Here is a 15,320-nt window from a genome sequence, read left to right as displayed (position 1 = left end):
GTAGTTTATTCTTTTTACCTAAACAACAGCATACGTACATGTGCATTGAAACAGATATTCGACACTCGTATTGTGTATTATACATGTATTTAGAATGCAACTTTTTATGTACGGAAATGGATCGTAAATACATAATGATAGAAACCCATTAATCGTATTCCCATCAACTCAACTCAATGTTCGATTTAGCGATTGGATACCGCGAAATGTTTGATCGATAAACGGAATCACATGCTTGAGGAACGAGTACGTTCAACGACAAAATGCCAATTATAGTTGTTAAAGATTATTCTTGGCGTCAGACTTCAGAATTCGTTATATTAAACGTACCCTTAAAAGGACACCCGAGAAAAATTGATCTGTTCATAATTGATAGTTACGCAAAGGTATAAACTTTATTTACGATTTATGATATGTAGATTAAATGCAGACATTTGATCTAATGACAGATAAGTTTTCCACCATTTATATTGGAATTATTTCTTTGGGCGAACGTCGTTGAAAAAGAAAGCAAGTGCACGTTAACTGAACAGGAAGCAATACTCACTTTACGTAAAACTAACATCGGCTTAGAGTGGCCTACCCTTGAAGTACAAGACATTGACAATGATTTTAAACGAGAGTGTCGAGATCGAGCTTTAGAACAAGCTCATAAAGTTGCCGAAGAAAACACGAAAGCTAAAAGTGGTGTGTATCAACATCCGTTCAATGAGTTCTAATATAGTAACTGATCCGTAATCCTCAGAGAAACGTCAACACTTACAAAAGGAAGCGGTGAGAGAACAGATCAACATTCACACGACTACATTAAATAAAATAGACGCAATACGAAATGCACATCGGAAAGAAGCTATGCACGAATTTGAAGATTGGAGGTCAAAAGCTGAAGTGCCGTTTCTCCCAGAAGTCGAGGGAGAAGTACAAGAGAACAGGAAAACTTACAAGTATTTAATATTATCGTAAATATTAATCACTTCTCCATACTTTTTTGATTAAAACTTCTTATACGCTTCTCGTAAGGCCTCCATTAAAATGGTTTAAAGACGAGAATAATGAGTTAAAGTCTCGACCAAAAACTGAAGAAGAAATATTTAATGGTGACGCTCCTAAAAAGGGTGACAAGAATATATTAGAGGTGCAAAATGAAAATCAAGAAAATGAAACGAAATCATATAAGAAGAAAGACGATATATTGGAAGATGTAGGCGATGGTATTTCTGAGGACTCCGAGTCCGATTGCGAAGTAAAAAACAATTCAAGTGATAAGAAGAGACGACCGGGATTAGATGCTGTAAAAGCTGCAATTGAAGGAAACTTCTTCAAGAAAAATAGTATATTCGAAGAGCCCGAGAAATCAGTACCATTACCAAGAAAAGCGGGTACCATTAACGTCACGTTTTCAGATCGAAAATTTCCAACACCCGCCAGAGAAAGTTCTCACGTTGAGGAACAAGAGGAAAATATTTCTGCCTATCATTTTTTAGTAGAGCGAAAGTATACAACTAAACTGACATTAGCATAACATTGCAGTGGTTGCAGAAGCAAGCAGAAGCGAGACGTAAAATTGGTTTCGATGCGGACGATCTTCGACCGGAAGAGCGAGATCCACAGTGGTTAAAGGATAAAGGCGAGTACGTTTAATATACTCCTACATAAATATTAATGGAGTACAAATAATTTATAAACACTGAATGGTCATCTTTTAGCGATTTCTTTCGAGTTGGAAACTACCTGGCGGCTATTAGCGCTTACTCATATGGAATCAAGATCAGCGATAGAATGGCATCGCTTTACGTGAATAGATCCGCAGCACACTACGCATTGGGAAATTTCCACAGATGCATCGACGATTGTTCTAAGGTAAATTATTTCAATTATAATTCAGATAGATAAGTTTGAGTGTGGTCATCTTATTGTTTTAGGCATTAGAATTAATGGAACCGAAATGCGAAGGTAATCGAGAATCAAGAGCCAGGTGCCATGCTCGACGGGGCGCAGCACTCTGTAAATTGTCCGCGCCTCAGCACGGTGTTCCAGAGTTAGAGGCTGCACTACAATTAACGCCGGACAATGAAAGTATAAAACGTGACGTACTGGCCGCAAAACAATACTTCGACATAAAAGAGTAAGTAGGTAAACCAGATCATTTGTTTGATCGAAGCCGGTAGAAAGCTATTTGTTCGTAGGGAGCTCGTAACGAAATAAAACATGCGGTTGAAATAGATAATTTATCTGAAAACATTTATTAATTCAATACAAAAAAGAAAAACGTGCAGTGCTCTGTATTACGTTATAATAAAAAAATATCACAGTCGCTAATTCTGAAGAATGATTAAATAGAGGAACTTACATATCTATTCTATAACTATGTCATATAATTACGCAATTGTAAAAAGTAATTTTGGTACATTCCCATCTTTCTAATTAGGAACTAAGCAACTACGTAATATATTCTCTTAACAACAAACACTTTGTTCAATGCCTCGTCGCTTGTCTTAAGACAAATGTTTTAATCAATCGAACTTAATCATTTTCTTGTCAACGCACCCACATTTCGTGTGTTCCAAGGCGTGCACTACTTCATGATGCCTGTCACGTTGTCGATCGATCGTGTGTTTCACCATAAAGACGAGACTGACGTTTCTGGTCTCGATCGGTGCGCAAATTTGCTTAGGATCCGGACAACATCCAGCTCCGTTGCAACGCATTAGAACGGTAGAGGCAGGGTAAAAAACTTCGTCCGGGCTGGGGCCAACAGTTAAAAGTTCTTCTACTGGCACGGCTCTTGGCTGTGGCGCAGAGCATCGAAACTCGTGTACCAGTTGCACATGATTCAAGAAACTACTGTCTCTACAATTTTTATAATACGTCTGTCAAATCCACGTGACCGACATACACTTGAAATATCAATGTGTGCGTAATAATTTACCTGTGATGTCTGCCAATTACGGCAAAGGCAAGATGGATAGAAAATAAGAGAAAAACGAGCTTCTTCATCTTTTTTACAAGATGTTTTTTTCGATTAAAGTCCGGCTTCGAAGTTTCGTACGTTTGAATGGATCACTTCCAAATGCCTGTGGCTTCTGCGATCTGAATTCTTTCTCCCTCTATATATATGTAACTTTCATCCTCGGCCTGATGCCCTCTGGCTCCCCTCTTTATTTCTCGTTGCTTCTCTTCGTCGATCTACCTGTGGTCGCATCGTTTCATCCTGCGATTCGCACCATCTCCCTCTTGTTTCTCAGTAAAGTCGAGGAGGACTCGAAGCAAAGTGTTCCAGGAACATCGCGAAGATAACTATAATTACAACTAGTGGGTCCTGCCTCCCGTTCGAACTGGGACCGCGTTGCGTCGCGTGACCAGCAGTATTTTCCTCGTCGATCACCACTTTTCTCTTTTCATCGTACATTGCCTCCTCCATGCTATACGCCGAAAATCCAGCAGCGATCATTTAAACTATCGCCCGCCTTTTCATTCCTTCTCTCTGTGCACCCAACTGCATCTGAAGTAATTCGTACGAAATTGACAATTCTTATTTGAAATTCCGTGAAGTATTTAAAGTCTGTCAATCGATGGAAGGATCGAAGGAACGCATCGAAATAAATTGAAAAAAATTCGCGTTAGAAGATCTGACAATAGAATGATAACGAGGAAATAAGAGGAACTGTTTAATGCAATGGCATGATAAGAAATGTGCTACGACTGCTTGCTGCAGAGGTATAGTATGCATATATACTACGACAGGTTGCAGTGAATCAAGCACGACCGTCTACTGAGTGTCTGATTTCAAGACTCATTCATTCTCTCGCTTTTTATTTTCGCGGAAGCATTAATTAAAGTGTCGTAAATTAGCTTCACGCGTTACCATTAAATAAAAGTTGTGCCTACAGTGACAAATTTCTTCCACGAAAGGTAAGAGTCGGTATCGGGTTGTCTAAATCGAGGCTCACGTTACTCGAATATCCGTTATTCACGGAACTGAGTCAATGGTATGCGAAACTATGAATCATAATTGAAACTTTGTGGGTGTAGTATGTCATCAGCCTTGAAAGTAGTCATTTCGCACGTCATCGAAAGAAATCATTCTTTCCAATGTCGCAATCGAACTTTCTCAGGTAAACTTTCTCAACTTTGGTAATTAAAATTTGCAGAAAACTGTGTAAGTTACATGGGTTTCCGTGGTCATTCACTTACGCATAAATTATTGCATAGTAAGTTAATTTATTTATAGCTATATGAGTAAACACATTCTGGAAATACACATGCGTGAACAGGATCAACTACCTACGCGCGCAATGAAAGAGGAATTATAAATGAGTGTCATCTCATATTGTAATGGGTATCCCCGTTACGTCAATCGAATTCGTAATTGCTTAAGGTAACATTCGCACGCAAGTTAATGCCCTCGGGAGTATTATTTCTACGAATGAAACAAATTGTACAAGAAATAGAAAGTGCACTACTTCTGTATGAGCGATAATTCCGATGCTCCAGTTTCTATTTTAAGATCTGAACTTGATTCTACCTGATAATAACTGTAAATACGTTCTATCGAATGTACGTAATAAAACTCATCACCCTATTTACAAAATGAACATGATTTCTCTTGTAGATCATTTATCAATTAATAAGTAACATGAACATTCAGTTGTCCGATAACAAGGCGTTATCAATAGGAGAAAAGTCGAAGTTCGACTTTGATATAAACGATTTCTCATTCGATCCTATTGAGAAATTAGTTCAATCTTACTGAGAAGCGCGTCGAAGAGAACTGTAGGAGTTCAGCGCGCACGTGTGTATACATTTATTTAAAAAATATTTAAACTTGCGGGCTATTAATAGAACGGTGTTTTACCTAATTCTGATCATGGTTTCGAAATTCGCGAGTCAGAGCAAGTTTCGATCGGTCTCGAATCACAGATAGTGAAATTAACGGATGTATTCCACAAGGAAGTTTCTAGCGGGGTTTAAGGAATTGCATACCGCAGAATTATTCGCTACCGGACTTTACGCGACATGCATCTCTATCAATGGGTGGAGTGCGTATGTATAAATACACTTCTGGCAACTGACAACAGGAAAGTTTCAGTTGGGCGCCTCTTAATGCGAGTACATGTCAAATAAGAGACACGGGCCGACGCGTTCAAGCTCCTCCGGTTTATTGAGCCCGTGAACGCGTTCCTGAGTGAATCGAATCCTCGGTCGAAACAAAATCGAACAGCGCACGTTTTCAATTCGAATTAAAGGAGAAACCAACATAAACGAGGCATGACAAGTGGGTCATCGAGGTTTTCCTTGATCAAGTTAATGATACTCGTCCCCCTGACTCTGGACAACATGGTTCTCCCAGCTGCGACGAACCGGTATCCTCATCATCAGGTTGAGAGAAAGATCAATATGGAACAATCGAAGAACATCTCCGACGAGTTTATCTGCAAGGAAGTGCAACTACGGTCTTATGTCCTTGATGATTTGTTTCAAAAGGCTTACCCTAATCAAGGAATGTACATTTATCATCCTATGTACGTTGTGCTGAAACGATGCGACGGCCACTCCGGATGCTGTAACAGCAGTTTGAGTCGCTGCGCACCCGTGACAATTGTATACGACGACGTGGAAGTAAAAATTGGAAGTTTTATCAACGATTTGAAGATAAGGGGGTGGATCAGAGTGGAGCAACATCGCGAATGTTCCTGTAAACCGACCTCGAAGAAAGAGAAGTTTGAACGAGAACCCGAAGTGTTTCTTCTTTAATATGAATCGTAAGGTACCAAGGAAACGATAATATTGACTCATGAAGAACACGGAGATGAAAATAATTTCTACATCGGTTAGTTCGAAAACAGTCAGTGCAGGCTGTGTGCTCCAATACATGGAAGACGGTACAGAATTAGCACAAAAGTTAACAATGTGACTTTTCAGCATTGAACTTTCGAAGAACTAGTGACGGACACCTGTTTTAATTAATATAGGTGCCATTGCTTTTAATAATAAAACATTAACAAATCATCAACTGTTAAAAGTAAATTGTTTGTATCACTAGTCATACTTTCACTTATTTTAAAATAAAATAGAAAAGGGACCAAAGTGTGTATATACATACACTCTTAACTAAAAAGACTTTGCTTTTTCACTATTGTGATATTGTTATGTTTAGAATATTATACTTGTAGCATCGAAATCGTGTTACCAATAGGATCTATTTTAATTGCATTAAAAATTATGTAAACCTGATTATTTATTAATTAATTGTTTCCGTGTGTATTGATACATATCCGCCGATTTTTAAATTCGTCATCATCTAGCTTTACACGTACGATCTTTCTCATACATCCAATTTAAGTATTGAAAAGTATTAATTATAGTAACATTAATTGAAAATAGTGCTAAGCCAGACAAAAGTTAAATCCGCTAAAACTTATTATTAAATATTTATTTTATTACATTTCAACTTCCTAGCATCAATAAATAATATTTATACGACTCTTAGATGTTTAGGTTGAATTCGTCATTATATGAAAAAAAGAATCGTGTAAAATAAAGTACTTGTTGAATCTGGTTCAACACTTTTAATGTATATAATTGTGGATATTGATTTATGATCTGATGACTTATGCTTATACAAAGTATATTACATGAAATTCAAATAGTAATTACAAGTGCAGAGTAAATAAAAAAAAAAATAAAGAGAACTCCTTAAATGCTATGTAGTTTCGATTTAATTACCTAACTTCGAAAACTAAATCTTGATGAAAGGAATGTCACTTTTATTCTGATCTTCAATTGATAGTTCTGTTTCAACGCAACACGTGTCACGTGACACCAAGAATTGTCTGCATAAATAAAAAATAATCACGTTTTGGAAGTTGATATATTAACAGTCAACGTTTTATACACTGCTCGTGTAAAAAACATATATCGAAACACACTCGGACCTTAGTACCGCGTGAAGGTATATTTGGAGCGCATTCGTCGTCCTCTCGTCCCACGTCCTCTACCCGTTTCGCTATTCGCTCCTCTCGCTGCATGTCCGCCGCGTATTAAACCTTGCCCTACCAAAGAAGTTAGGTAAGTTTCTTTGAACTAAGAAGCGTACTTTTAATTCCGAAATGATACTCACCCCTACCGCCTGGTTGTTGATTGTCCCATACAATGGGAGTAGGCCGGGAACCGCGGGACTGTCTAAATGGCGATCTCGCCGATCTTCGTACCGTGTTGTTAACTCTATTCTCATTTGCCGCGGCCGCAGCATTTGCCGCCGCTATTGCCCTTTGACGAGTATTACTAGACGGAGACGCTTCCGCCTCGCGACTTTCCTCTACTTCGTCTTCGACGATGTCGCTTCCTGGCTCTTCGGTTCCTTCGCCAGGATCTACCGCGTCATCATCCGCGGACGTTAAGGGGCCGGCTTCTTCTGTACGTTTCTCACCTTCCGAGCTCGTACCTACATACAATTACATGTAACTGCGTGTAATTATTACTGATATTTATAACTCGTGATGACTACCTTCGGTCGGCGTTGTGCTAATAGATTCAGTGATTATTTCAGTTGGATTATGTTGTTGCTCGTCAACATTGAGCACACGTATACTAGGTATCGTAGGTTCTTCACTGGTGTCACTGACGATAGTGGTGCCTGTTACTAAAACAGGTGTTACTGAAACTGGTGTCTCCTGCTCTTCAGATGGCCCACTGCTTGTCTATAAAAGTAAATTAATTAGTAACTCGATAGATTAATAAACATCGTGTAAAAATTATTCATCGTTTCTATACCGAAGGCGGTAGATCGGCTGCCGGTGATACTTGTAGAGGTGTAGTTGGTACGCTGCGACCAGTTCCAGCGTCTTCTAATTGAGCCAGATCCATTCGCGTATCGTCGATACTTTCTTGCACTACTTGTGGAACGCCGGAACTGGATGATCCAAATATCGTTCGCGCTGTCGATCCGGAAGGCGTTGATAACGATGGAGTTGGTGAGGCTGTTGTTGGCGTGGACGAGTCTCCGAACGTGAAACGTCCTTGAGGAACTTGAGGTGAGCTCACGGCTTCTCCGAATCCATCTCCTCGACGTGGTACAAATAAAGTAGGAGTGCTTGGCACTATGCTGTCGTCGCCTCCATCCTCGTATCCCTGTTGTGGTAAAAGTAAATGCTGTTGCTGCTGTTGTCTGGGCATTGGAGCAATACCGCGCGATGATCGTGTAGCGAACGATGTAGCTGGTTCTCCCGTTGGTCCAGCACTACTAATCGCCTCTGATTGCTGTTGCTGTTGATTCGTGGGCACCGTTGCCTGCGCTTGTCTAGGAACTTCTACACTCGTAGAATCTTCCCCCATTATGATCTCGACTTCGTTATTATCTCTCTCTACTTCCGTTTCTACTTCATACGGCATCTCTTCATCCTCTTCCATTTCTTCGTACGCATCGTTATCGAATTCTTCCTCTTCTTGCGTCTGGTGATTGCCTCCTCCTTCACCTTCATCGCAGTCAACTACAATGACGCATCCCTCTTCCACTTCTTCGTCTTGATCCCGTTGGCTCGATGTCGGTACTTGGTATTCAACCTCCGAAGCACTAGCGCTAGCAGCGGAAGACATTTCCGATCTTGTACGTTTAGCTTTAGGACTAAGGACTTGTTCCTGTCTGCTATGATCCACGCCCTCGACGATTCCGGATCCAGACGCTGTCGAATCGAGAGCTCTAGGACGTTTATGCCCGGTCGAAGCTTGGGATGTGCTTACCGACTGAGTGGAGCTACTAGCTACAGTCTGCTGTTGATCGCTAACTGCAGCTTGCTGCTGCTGTTGCTGTTGCTGCTGTTGCTCTACTCGTGGGCTAACTAATGCAATAGTCTGCTGCTGTTGCTGTTGCTGCTGGCATTGTTGCTGTTGCACACTCAGGGTCTCCGCACTCTCTGGATCTTCCCTTTGCGTCGACTCTGCAGACTCGCTTAATTGCGGTTGCACGACTAGTTGCCTTAAAGTGCTTGGCGCTGTCTGCGACGAACTGCTACTAGTGCTAGCTGGTTGGAAATCTGGAAGACTACTGGTTGGCGAACTCGTTTCAGTAGTATGCACAACTTGTTGCTGCGCCTGTTGTTGCTGATGAGGTGCTACCATTACTGGCGCGCTAGCCGTTGTAGGTAAAACTGCAGCCGTTCTCGACTGTACTACTACGCTCATAGGGCGAATACTTGCTAATGGAGTCTCAGCACGTGCGGACATTGGCTTTATATTAGCCGTCGGCGGCTCTGTAGTAGGACTAACTCCGCTAACACCAGCTAATTGTCGCTGCAATTGGTTTACCCTTTGCACGAGTGTCTCTTTCTCTGCCTGAATCTCCGCTTTCTCATGTTCCAGGCGAGAGATTCTACCTTCCATTTGAGATTTAAGCGCTACAATTCTAGCATCGTGCTCGGCGGAATCCGATTCCGCAGTTCCAGTTTCGAGCTTTGCCTTCAAATCGAGCAATTCTTTTTCACACACTTTCTTCGATTCCGTTAACTGCAATATCTTGGTTCTGGCACCTTTTAATACTTGTTTAGCACGTTCCTCCTTCTCGACGCTCGTTTTATTCATCGTATCAATCTCCTTCTTCAATGTCTCTGCTTCGTTTTGTACAGTTGCCATTTGACGAGACAATTCATCGATCTTCGTTGTTAATTCTATATTCGCCTGACGCAGTTCTTGTCGACCCTCTTCTCTCAATTGATCTTCGCGTTCCTGAGATGCCTGGGGCGTGTCTTCGTTTCCAGATGTACCGGCCGACATACGAGATTCTTCAGTTTTAGTTTTTTCTTCTTCTACAGATTTTGCAAGTTCTTCGAACTGTGTTTTGTATTTTTTCGCTATCTTTCTTATTTGAATTTCTTTATTCTTGATATCGTTCAAGACGGCTTCCTTATCTCCAAGTTCTTTCCTCAGCGTTACCAAGTCCTTGGCTTTAGAAGTAGAATCGGCAAGAGCCTCGGTTAAATCTTGTCCCAGTTTACGAGCTTCTTCGGAAACTTTTTGGACTTCTTCTCCCTGAGCTTGTATTTGTTTCTGAAGTTGCACCAATTGCTCTTCTAACTTAGTTTTCTCTGCCTTCAATTGAACCAATTCTTCCGCACGCTTAGAATGCGTTTCCCGTTCAGATGTTAGAAGTTTGCTAAGATTTTCCCGTTCAGTTTGCAACCGGCGCCAATCTTCCGGGCTTGCTTTGTTAGCTCTTTCCACTAACGCATTGGCTCTTTGCCTCCATCTAGTTGCCTCTCCTTTAAGGCTCGTATTCTCTTGCAGCAAAGCATCAGTCTTCGCTTGTAAATCCCGAGATGTATCTCTAAGCGGCACTACTTCTTCAGACAGTGCCGTAACTTTTTTAGTCAGTTCCATGACTTGAACGCTTAAACTATCCCTTTCTTCCCTTAAGATCCTGTTAGAATCCGCAATGGCATTCAAGGTCTCAACCTTTCGCAACAATTCAGCGTGTTTAGATGTCGTTACCACGTCTATTTCTGATTTTTCCCTTTCTGAATTCAATGCAGTTTCAGTTTCCTTTAGCCTCTTCTCGATTACCTCCATTTGCGATTTCAGTCGAAGATTCTCCGCTCTCAAAACATCGAATTTCACTACAGCCATATCTTTTTCACGTCTCAAATATTTCATCACCCTTAGTAACTGTTCAGCAGAATTGGAATCTTCTTCAGCTCCGGTGAAACTACGATTCATTGCTTCTATGCTGGTATCAGGACTTTCTTGACTCTCGCTCATCTTCGACTGTTGACTATGCATAATTGCTATTTTGTTACTTAGTTCTTGAATTTGATTATGTAAAATAGCGTTTTGCGCATCTAAATCTGTTATTCTTTGTTGGAGTTCCTTCATTTCCTCAACTGACTTCACTTCTCTTTCTCGACAAGCTGCTCTCTCAAGTTCTAACGCTTCTACGGCTGAATCCCTTTCTTGCGTTAAATTTGCTATTTTTTGTTCCACTGCTCGGGTTTCTTCTTTCAATTTCGCTAACGTCTGTACGAGACGCAAAGACATAAATTAGCTTATCACAGTCTTTAAATACATTTCACGAAAATAATTATATTTACCTGAAGGTCTGCCGAATGAAGTATCATCTCTCTAGTATACTTCTCTTCAGCTTCTTTAGCTGTTACAGAAGCACTTTGCAAATCACCTTTAACAATTTCCAATTCTCCTTTAAGCTCATCTAACTCTTCAAGTTTCTTCTCAGCATCAGCTAATTTTTCTTTTAAGTCCGAATTGGTTTCTTGTCGGCCACTAGAAACTCTAGTTAATTCTTCTATTAATTCTTGAACTCTCTTTTGAAGAGACGCTATCTCTAAACGTGCTTCTTTCAAAGCGTTTTCTAATTCTTCTTTATATTTATTATGTTGTGCTGTTATCTCTCGTAATTGGGCTTCTGCGCTCTCAGCTATATCGCAATATTGTTGGCTCTGCTGCCGCGAAGCTTTCAATTGTTCCGATAAAGATTTCGCTTCTGCTTGCGTTGTTGCGAGCTGCATTTCAAGTTCTTTTATTCGCTTTACAAGATGTTCATCACCTGGAAGTTTAAATAACCACAGGATTTTATTTATAACTACTTCTAACTAAATAGAAGAAACCTAAGCCAATCTCATACATACCAGTGAAAGGCTTTGATATTGAATGAGTGACTGCTTGTCTCAGTTTGTTGTTCAGTTCTTCTATACGTTGCACATTCTGAGTATCAGACTGGCGAGCTTCTTCCAGTTCCAACCGAACCCGTTCGGCAATGTTCCGTTCCTCCGCTAATCGCTCCTGAGCAGTAGTGAGCTGTCTCTCTAAATGCACCGAAAGCTCTCTAAATCGATCTTGTTCCTCTTGCAATCGACGTCTTAAAGCAGCACATTCTCTCGTAGCATCATCCAAACGTTGTTCAGCTCGTAATTGGCCTTCGGCTTGAACACGCTCCAAGCTCGCTTTAATGGATTCAACATCAGCTCGTAACGAAGCCTGCGTTTGACGTTCCCTCTGATACACTTCGAGCTCCTTCAAGAGACGTCCTTCCGAATCGCGTAAAAGTTGTCTCTCTTGACGTATGTTTTCTAACTGCACTTCGGCGCGCGATAATCGGGTTTGAGCCGTTAAAGCCTCATCTTTCAAGATCATTAAACTCTGTTCGTGTTTACCAATTGTCACATTGTAATTGAAACATTTTTCTTCGAGAACTTTTATTTGATTTTTATAAGAAGAAACGTTAGATTGCAAAAGACCGAATCTGTCGTTGGCTGAATCTAATTGAGCTTTTAGTGTACAGCATCGAGCTGAACTAGCTTCCGCCTCTTTCCTAAGTCTTTCAACTTCCTCTCCTAACATGCGTTCATGCGCTGCTTTTTCTTTTCTGTACGTGTCAAATTCATCTTTAACCTGTTTTAGTTTAGCCTCATATTCTCCCAATTCCTTCTGTAATTCCTTCTCTTTATTGGCATCAGAGTGACTGATCTTAGAAGTTTCGTCCATGCCAGATTTCGCAGCATCAGTGTCGTCTTCGTCCTCCTCCGGAATCATGGACAGTTTTTTCTCGTCAGATACATTGGTTTGTTTCAAACATTGGTGATACATATTTTTATACATGTCTCGTTGTCGTAAAAGGCCTTCCAACATCTTTGCTTGTCTGTCTTGAGCAGCTTGCATATCTTCCAACTGCTCTAGATATCTGTCTAACTTTTCTTTCATATCGCCAGAGTTAATTTCGTCAGTTGCCTTCTCGATTTCTTCCTGCCTCGATGACAATGTGCGGACTATCGAGAGTAACTTTTGATTATTCTCTTGCAGTTCTTCGATATCTTTAAACGTAACAAGCTTTTTACTAATGATCTCAGCTGAAGCTAAATTATCAATTTCCATCGAATTTGAAAATTCACTTGCATTAATGGTTGTACCGCTCCTACTCTCTTGAACTTCTTTCAAAAGGAAACATACCTGAAAATAATAATTATATAACAGTGTACAAGAACACCAAAAAATCCAAACGGGATCGCAGTTTCACTTACTTGTCTCGCTAAATCCGACAATTCCATTTTTAATCTCTGATTTTCTTTAGTATGATGTTTAGCAATGCGACTCGACTCATCCGCCGTTTCTTGTAATCTATGATTCTCTGCTAAGAGTTCGTCCAATCTTGATGTTAAAGTGGTAATGTTGCTCATCGCGCTTTCGTAATCCTCGCGTTGTTGCTGCAACAGCGGGGCTTTCGCTTCCAACTCGCGTAGAATCACATCCATTTGGGATTTCATACGTTCATTCTTTTCTCGTTCCGAAGTTAATTCATTTGTTACGTCGACTAATTGTGTATAGATTTGAGTGAGGCTCAAGCCTTTCCGAAGCACTCTGCTGGCTATGGCTGCAGTGGGTGCTAGTTGTTCAACAGCTTGATCTAATCTTTCCTGTTTAATATTCTTCAATAATTCGTTTGCATGACTCAATTCATTCGACAGTTCATCTATCTTTCGATCTCTTTCTTCTAGTTCTTCCTTATGTTGTATCTGAAGCTGGTTATGCGTCGACTCCAGTGTTCCATATTGATCAGTCGCGTGTTCTAATAATTGTTGAAGTTCTTTAACTGCGTTACTAAATTCTTCGGCCTTCGCATTCACTTCATCTGCCATTCCTTTATAAAGATCTGCCAGTCTAGTTTGTGCGCCGATTTCTTCTCGATAAGAAGCGTGCATAGAAATTTCGTGCGTGCGTTGTTCTTCTAATTTCTGCGAAAACTCGTCGCAACGTCGTTGAAGGGCTGAATACGATTCTCGCAATTGCGCCGTTTGTTCGTTTGCGATACGCAATTCTTCATCTCGCTGTGCCAGACGAGTATCCGTTAAGAGACGGAGTGCAGAAGCTTCTGCTCTCGTTGCTTGTAATTCTGACATTCTTTTTGTTAATTCTTCTTCAAGCCCTACCATCTGCTGCCCGATAAGAGCTCTTTCCTGTTCCAATCGTTTCTCTTTAAATTCAAGAGTCATTTCCCGACTTCGAATTTCCTCTGTTTCTGCCAATGCTTGACATTTCGCAGCGACAGCATTCTGTAATTGATTTCCCAACGATGATAATTCGGTATGCATTCTTTCAATTTCCGTGTCCCTCCTTTCAACCTGCAACTGCAGTGCATCCCTTTCATCCACAACTGTATCCCTGTGCCTACGTAAGTCAGCATTTTCTTTTTCCAGTCTGCAAAATATTAAATATTTAATTTGGTATATTGTTACCCAACATATAGACATATAATATATATGAGATGTACATGAGAATGAATATCAAATAATACCTCTTAACATGTTCTTGTAATTTTTGTATTTCTCCTTTTGCTAGATCTAGATCAGATTGTAATTCAACAGTATATTTCTGTGACAGTTCAAGCTTTTCCTTGCATTCTTCAAAATTTGATTTTTCCTCTGCCAAACTCTTTTGTAACTTATCTAACGTTTGATCTAAAAAAAACAACAGAAAATCATATTTACAAGCTGTAATAATCAGACTGTTATTTGTATATTTAATGCAGGTTGGACGCCGTACATTTCTAAAGAAGTGTTAACCGCTTCTGTAAGGAGACCGGGTGATTGTTAATATCGTAAAAAATATATCGAACTGGATTCAAGCTTACCAAAAGTTTTCCTGTTGATTTCAAAAACTGCTTTAGCGGTGATATATTGTTCGAATTTATCGTTGAAATAAGCATTCAATTTCTTAGCAAGCTCTTCAGGTATTTGCGATAATTCGTCTTCGCCCAAAACTTCTCGCAATATATTGTGTTCGCTCTCTTCTGTTTTTTCCATTATTTCTCGTTTGATGTCACTTAGAACTCGAGAAAACTTTTTCTCAACAATACCTACGTGATTTGCGAAGGATTCGATTCGTTGAAGCGCACATTTGATCAAACATTCAACGTATTTTTACCTCTCTTTCCGAAAATCACTATGGCCTTTTGACGCGGCACACGGTTCACGGTTCTTCAAGAACCGTTCTTCCCTTTCTTCTGCGTTTTACCGAGTTGTCCGCCGTTTTCATCAGCGCTAGTGTTCCATTTATGATAATTTATTATATTTATACTGAACATTAGAAGTTAAACAATGTCAATAATATCTGTCATAGAAATGTAAATGATTTTTCTTATTGAAATTATACATATTATAATCTCTTCCTCTCTTTCGTGACGACAATAATAATAAATGAAAGCTTTGTTATATTTCACTAATACATAAACTCATTAAAAAAATATTATGTTGTTACTTGTATGTTGTATACACAATAAAAACACATTTGTATTTCGTATGTACTATTTTCATTTTTATTTC

General features: G+C 40.0%; 4 protein-coding genes across 5 annotated transcripts; 2 read left to right on the top strand and 2 right to left on the bottom strand.

Moving 5' to 3' along the window:
• Positions 1–96: 96 nt before the first annotated feature.
• LOC108622858 (dynein assembly factor 4, axonemal) lies at positions 97–2,155 on the top strand. 2 transcript variants are annotated; one of them, XR_003388893.1, is made up of 7 exons: positions 97–386; positions 450–687; positions 746–944; positions 1,021–1,456; positions 1,531–1,627; positions 1,707–1,860; positions 1,923–2,014. XR_003388893.1 is itself a non-coding variant. In XM_026811847.1 (7 exons), the coding sequence occupies exons 1-7, from the start codon at positions 264–266 to the stop codon at positions 2,127–2,129; spliced, it is 1,458 nt and encodes a 485-aa protein (XP_026667648.1). In that variant the 5' UTR covers positions 97–263; the 3' UTR covers positions 2,130–2,155. The 2 variants fall into 2 exon arrangements, 1 of the variants encoding a protein (XP_026667648.1); XM_026811847.1 differs by having other exon boundaries at positions 1,531–1,631; positions 1,923–2,155.
• On the bottom strand, positions 2,147–3,014 carry LOC108622893 (vascular endothelial growth factor A-A). Its single transcript, XM_018021008.2, has 2 exons — positions 2,930–3,014; positions 2,147–2,850 (listed from the first exon to the last, which is right to left on the bottom strand). Exons 1-2 carry the CDS (start codon positions 2,995–2,997, stop codon positions 2,514–2,516), a joined length of 405 nt encoding a protein of 134 aa, XP_017876497.1. The 5' UTR covers positions 2,998–3,014; the 3' UTR covers positions 2,147–2,513.
• A 2,236-nt stretch (positions 3,015–5,250) lies between these two features.
• Positions 5,251–6,124, top strand: LOC108622908 (platelet-derived growth factor subunit A). The gene has a single exon (XM_018021038.2). It carries the CDS (start codon positions 5,269–5,271, stop codon positions 5,752–5,754), a length of 486 nt encoding a protein of 161 aa, XP_017876527.1. The 5' UTR covers positions 5,251–5,268; the 3' UTR covers positions 5,755–6,124.
• A 101-nt stretch (positions 6,125–6,225) lies between these two features.
• Positions 6,226–14,997, bottom strand: Mgtor (nuclear basket protein megator). Its single transcript, XM_026811845.1, has 10 exons — positions 14,630–14,997; positions 14,294–14,456; positions 13,023–14,196; positions 11,634–12,951; positions 11,079–11,551; positions 7,774–11,004; positions 7,508–7,700; positions 7,121–7,444; positions 6,936–7,052; positions 6,226–6,833 (listed from the first exon to the last, which is right to left on the bottom strand). The coding sequence occupies exons 1-9, from the start codon at positions 14,799–14,801 to the stop codon at positions 6,937–6,939; spliced, it is 7,164 nt and encodes a 2,387-aa protein (XP_026667646.1). The 5' UTR covers positions 14,802–14,997; the 3' UTR covers positions 6,226–6,833; position 6,936.
• Positions 14,998–15,320: the final 323 nt, after the last annotated feature.

This window comes from Ceratina calcarata, unplaced genomic scaffold (genome assembly GCF_001652005.2).
Source record: "Ceratina calcarata isolate Rehan_Ccalc_2016 unplaced genomic scaffold, ASM165200v1 scaffold25, whole genome shotgun sequence".
In the NCBI taxonomy this organism is placed as follows: Eukaryota; Metazoa; Arthropoda; class Insecta; order Hymenoptera; family Apidae; genus Ceratina; species Ceratina calcarata.
Note: the sequence above shows the minus strand (reverse complement) of the source record. Positions and strands in the feature narration are given on the sequence as shown.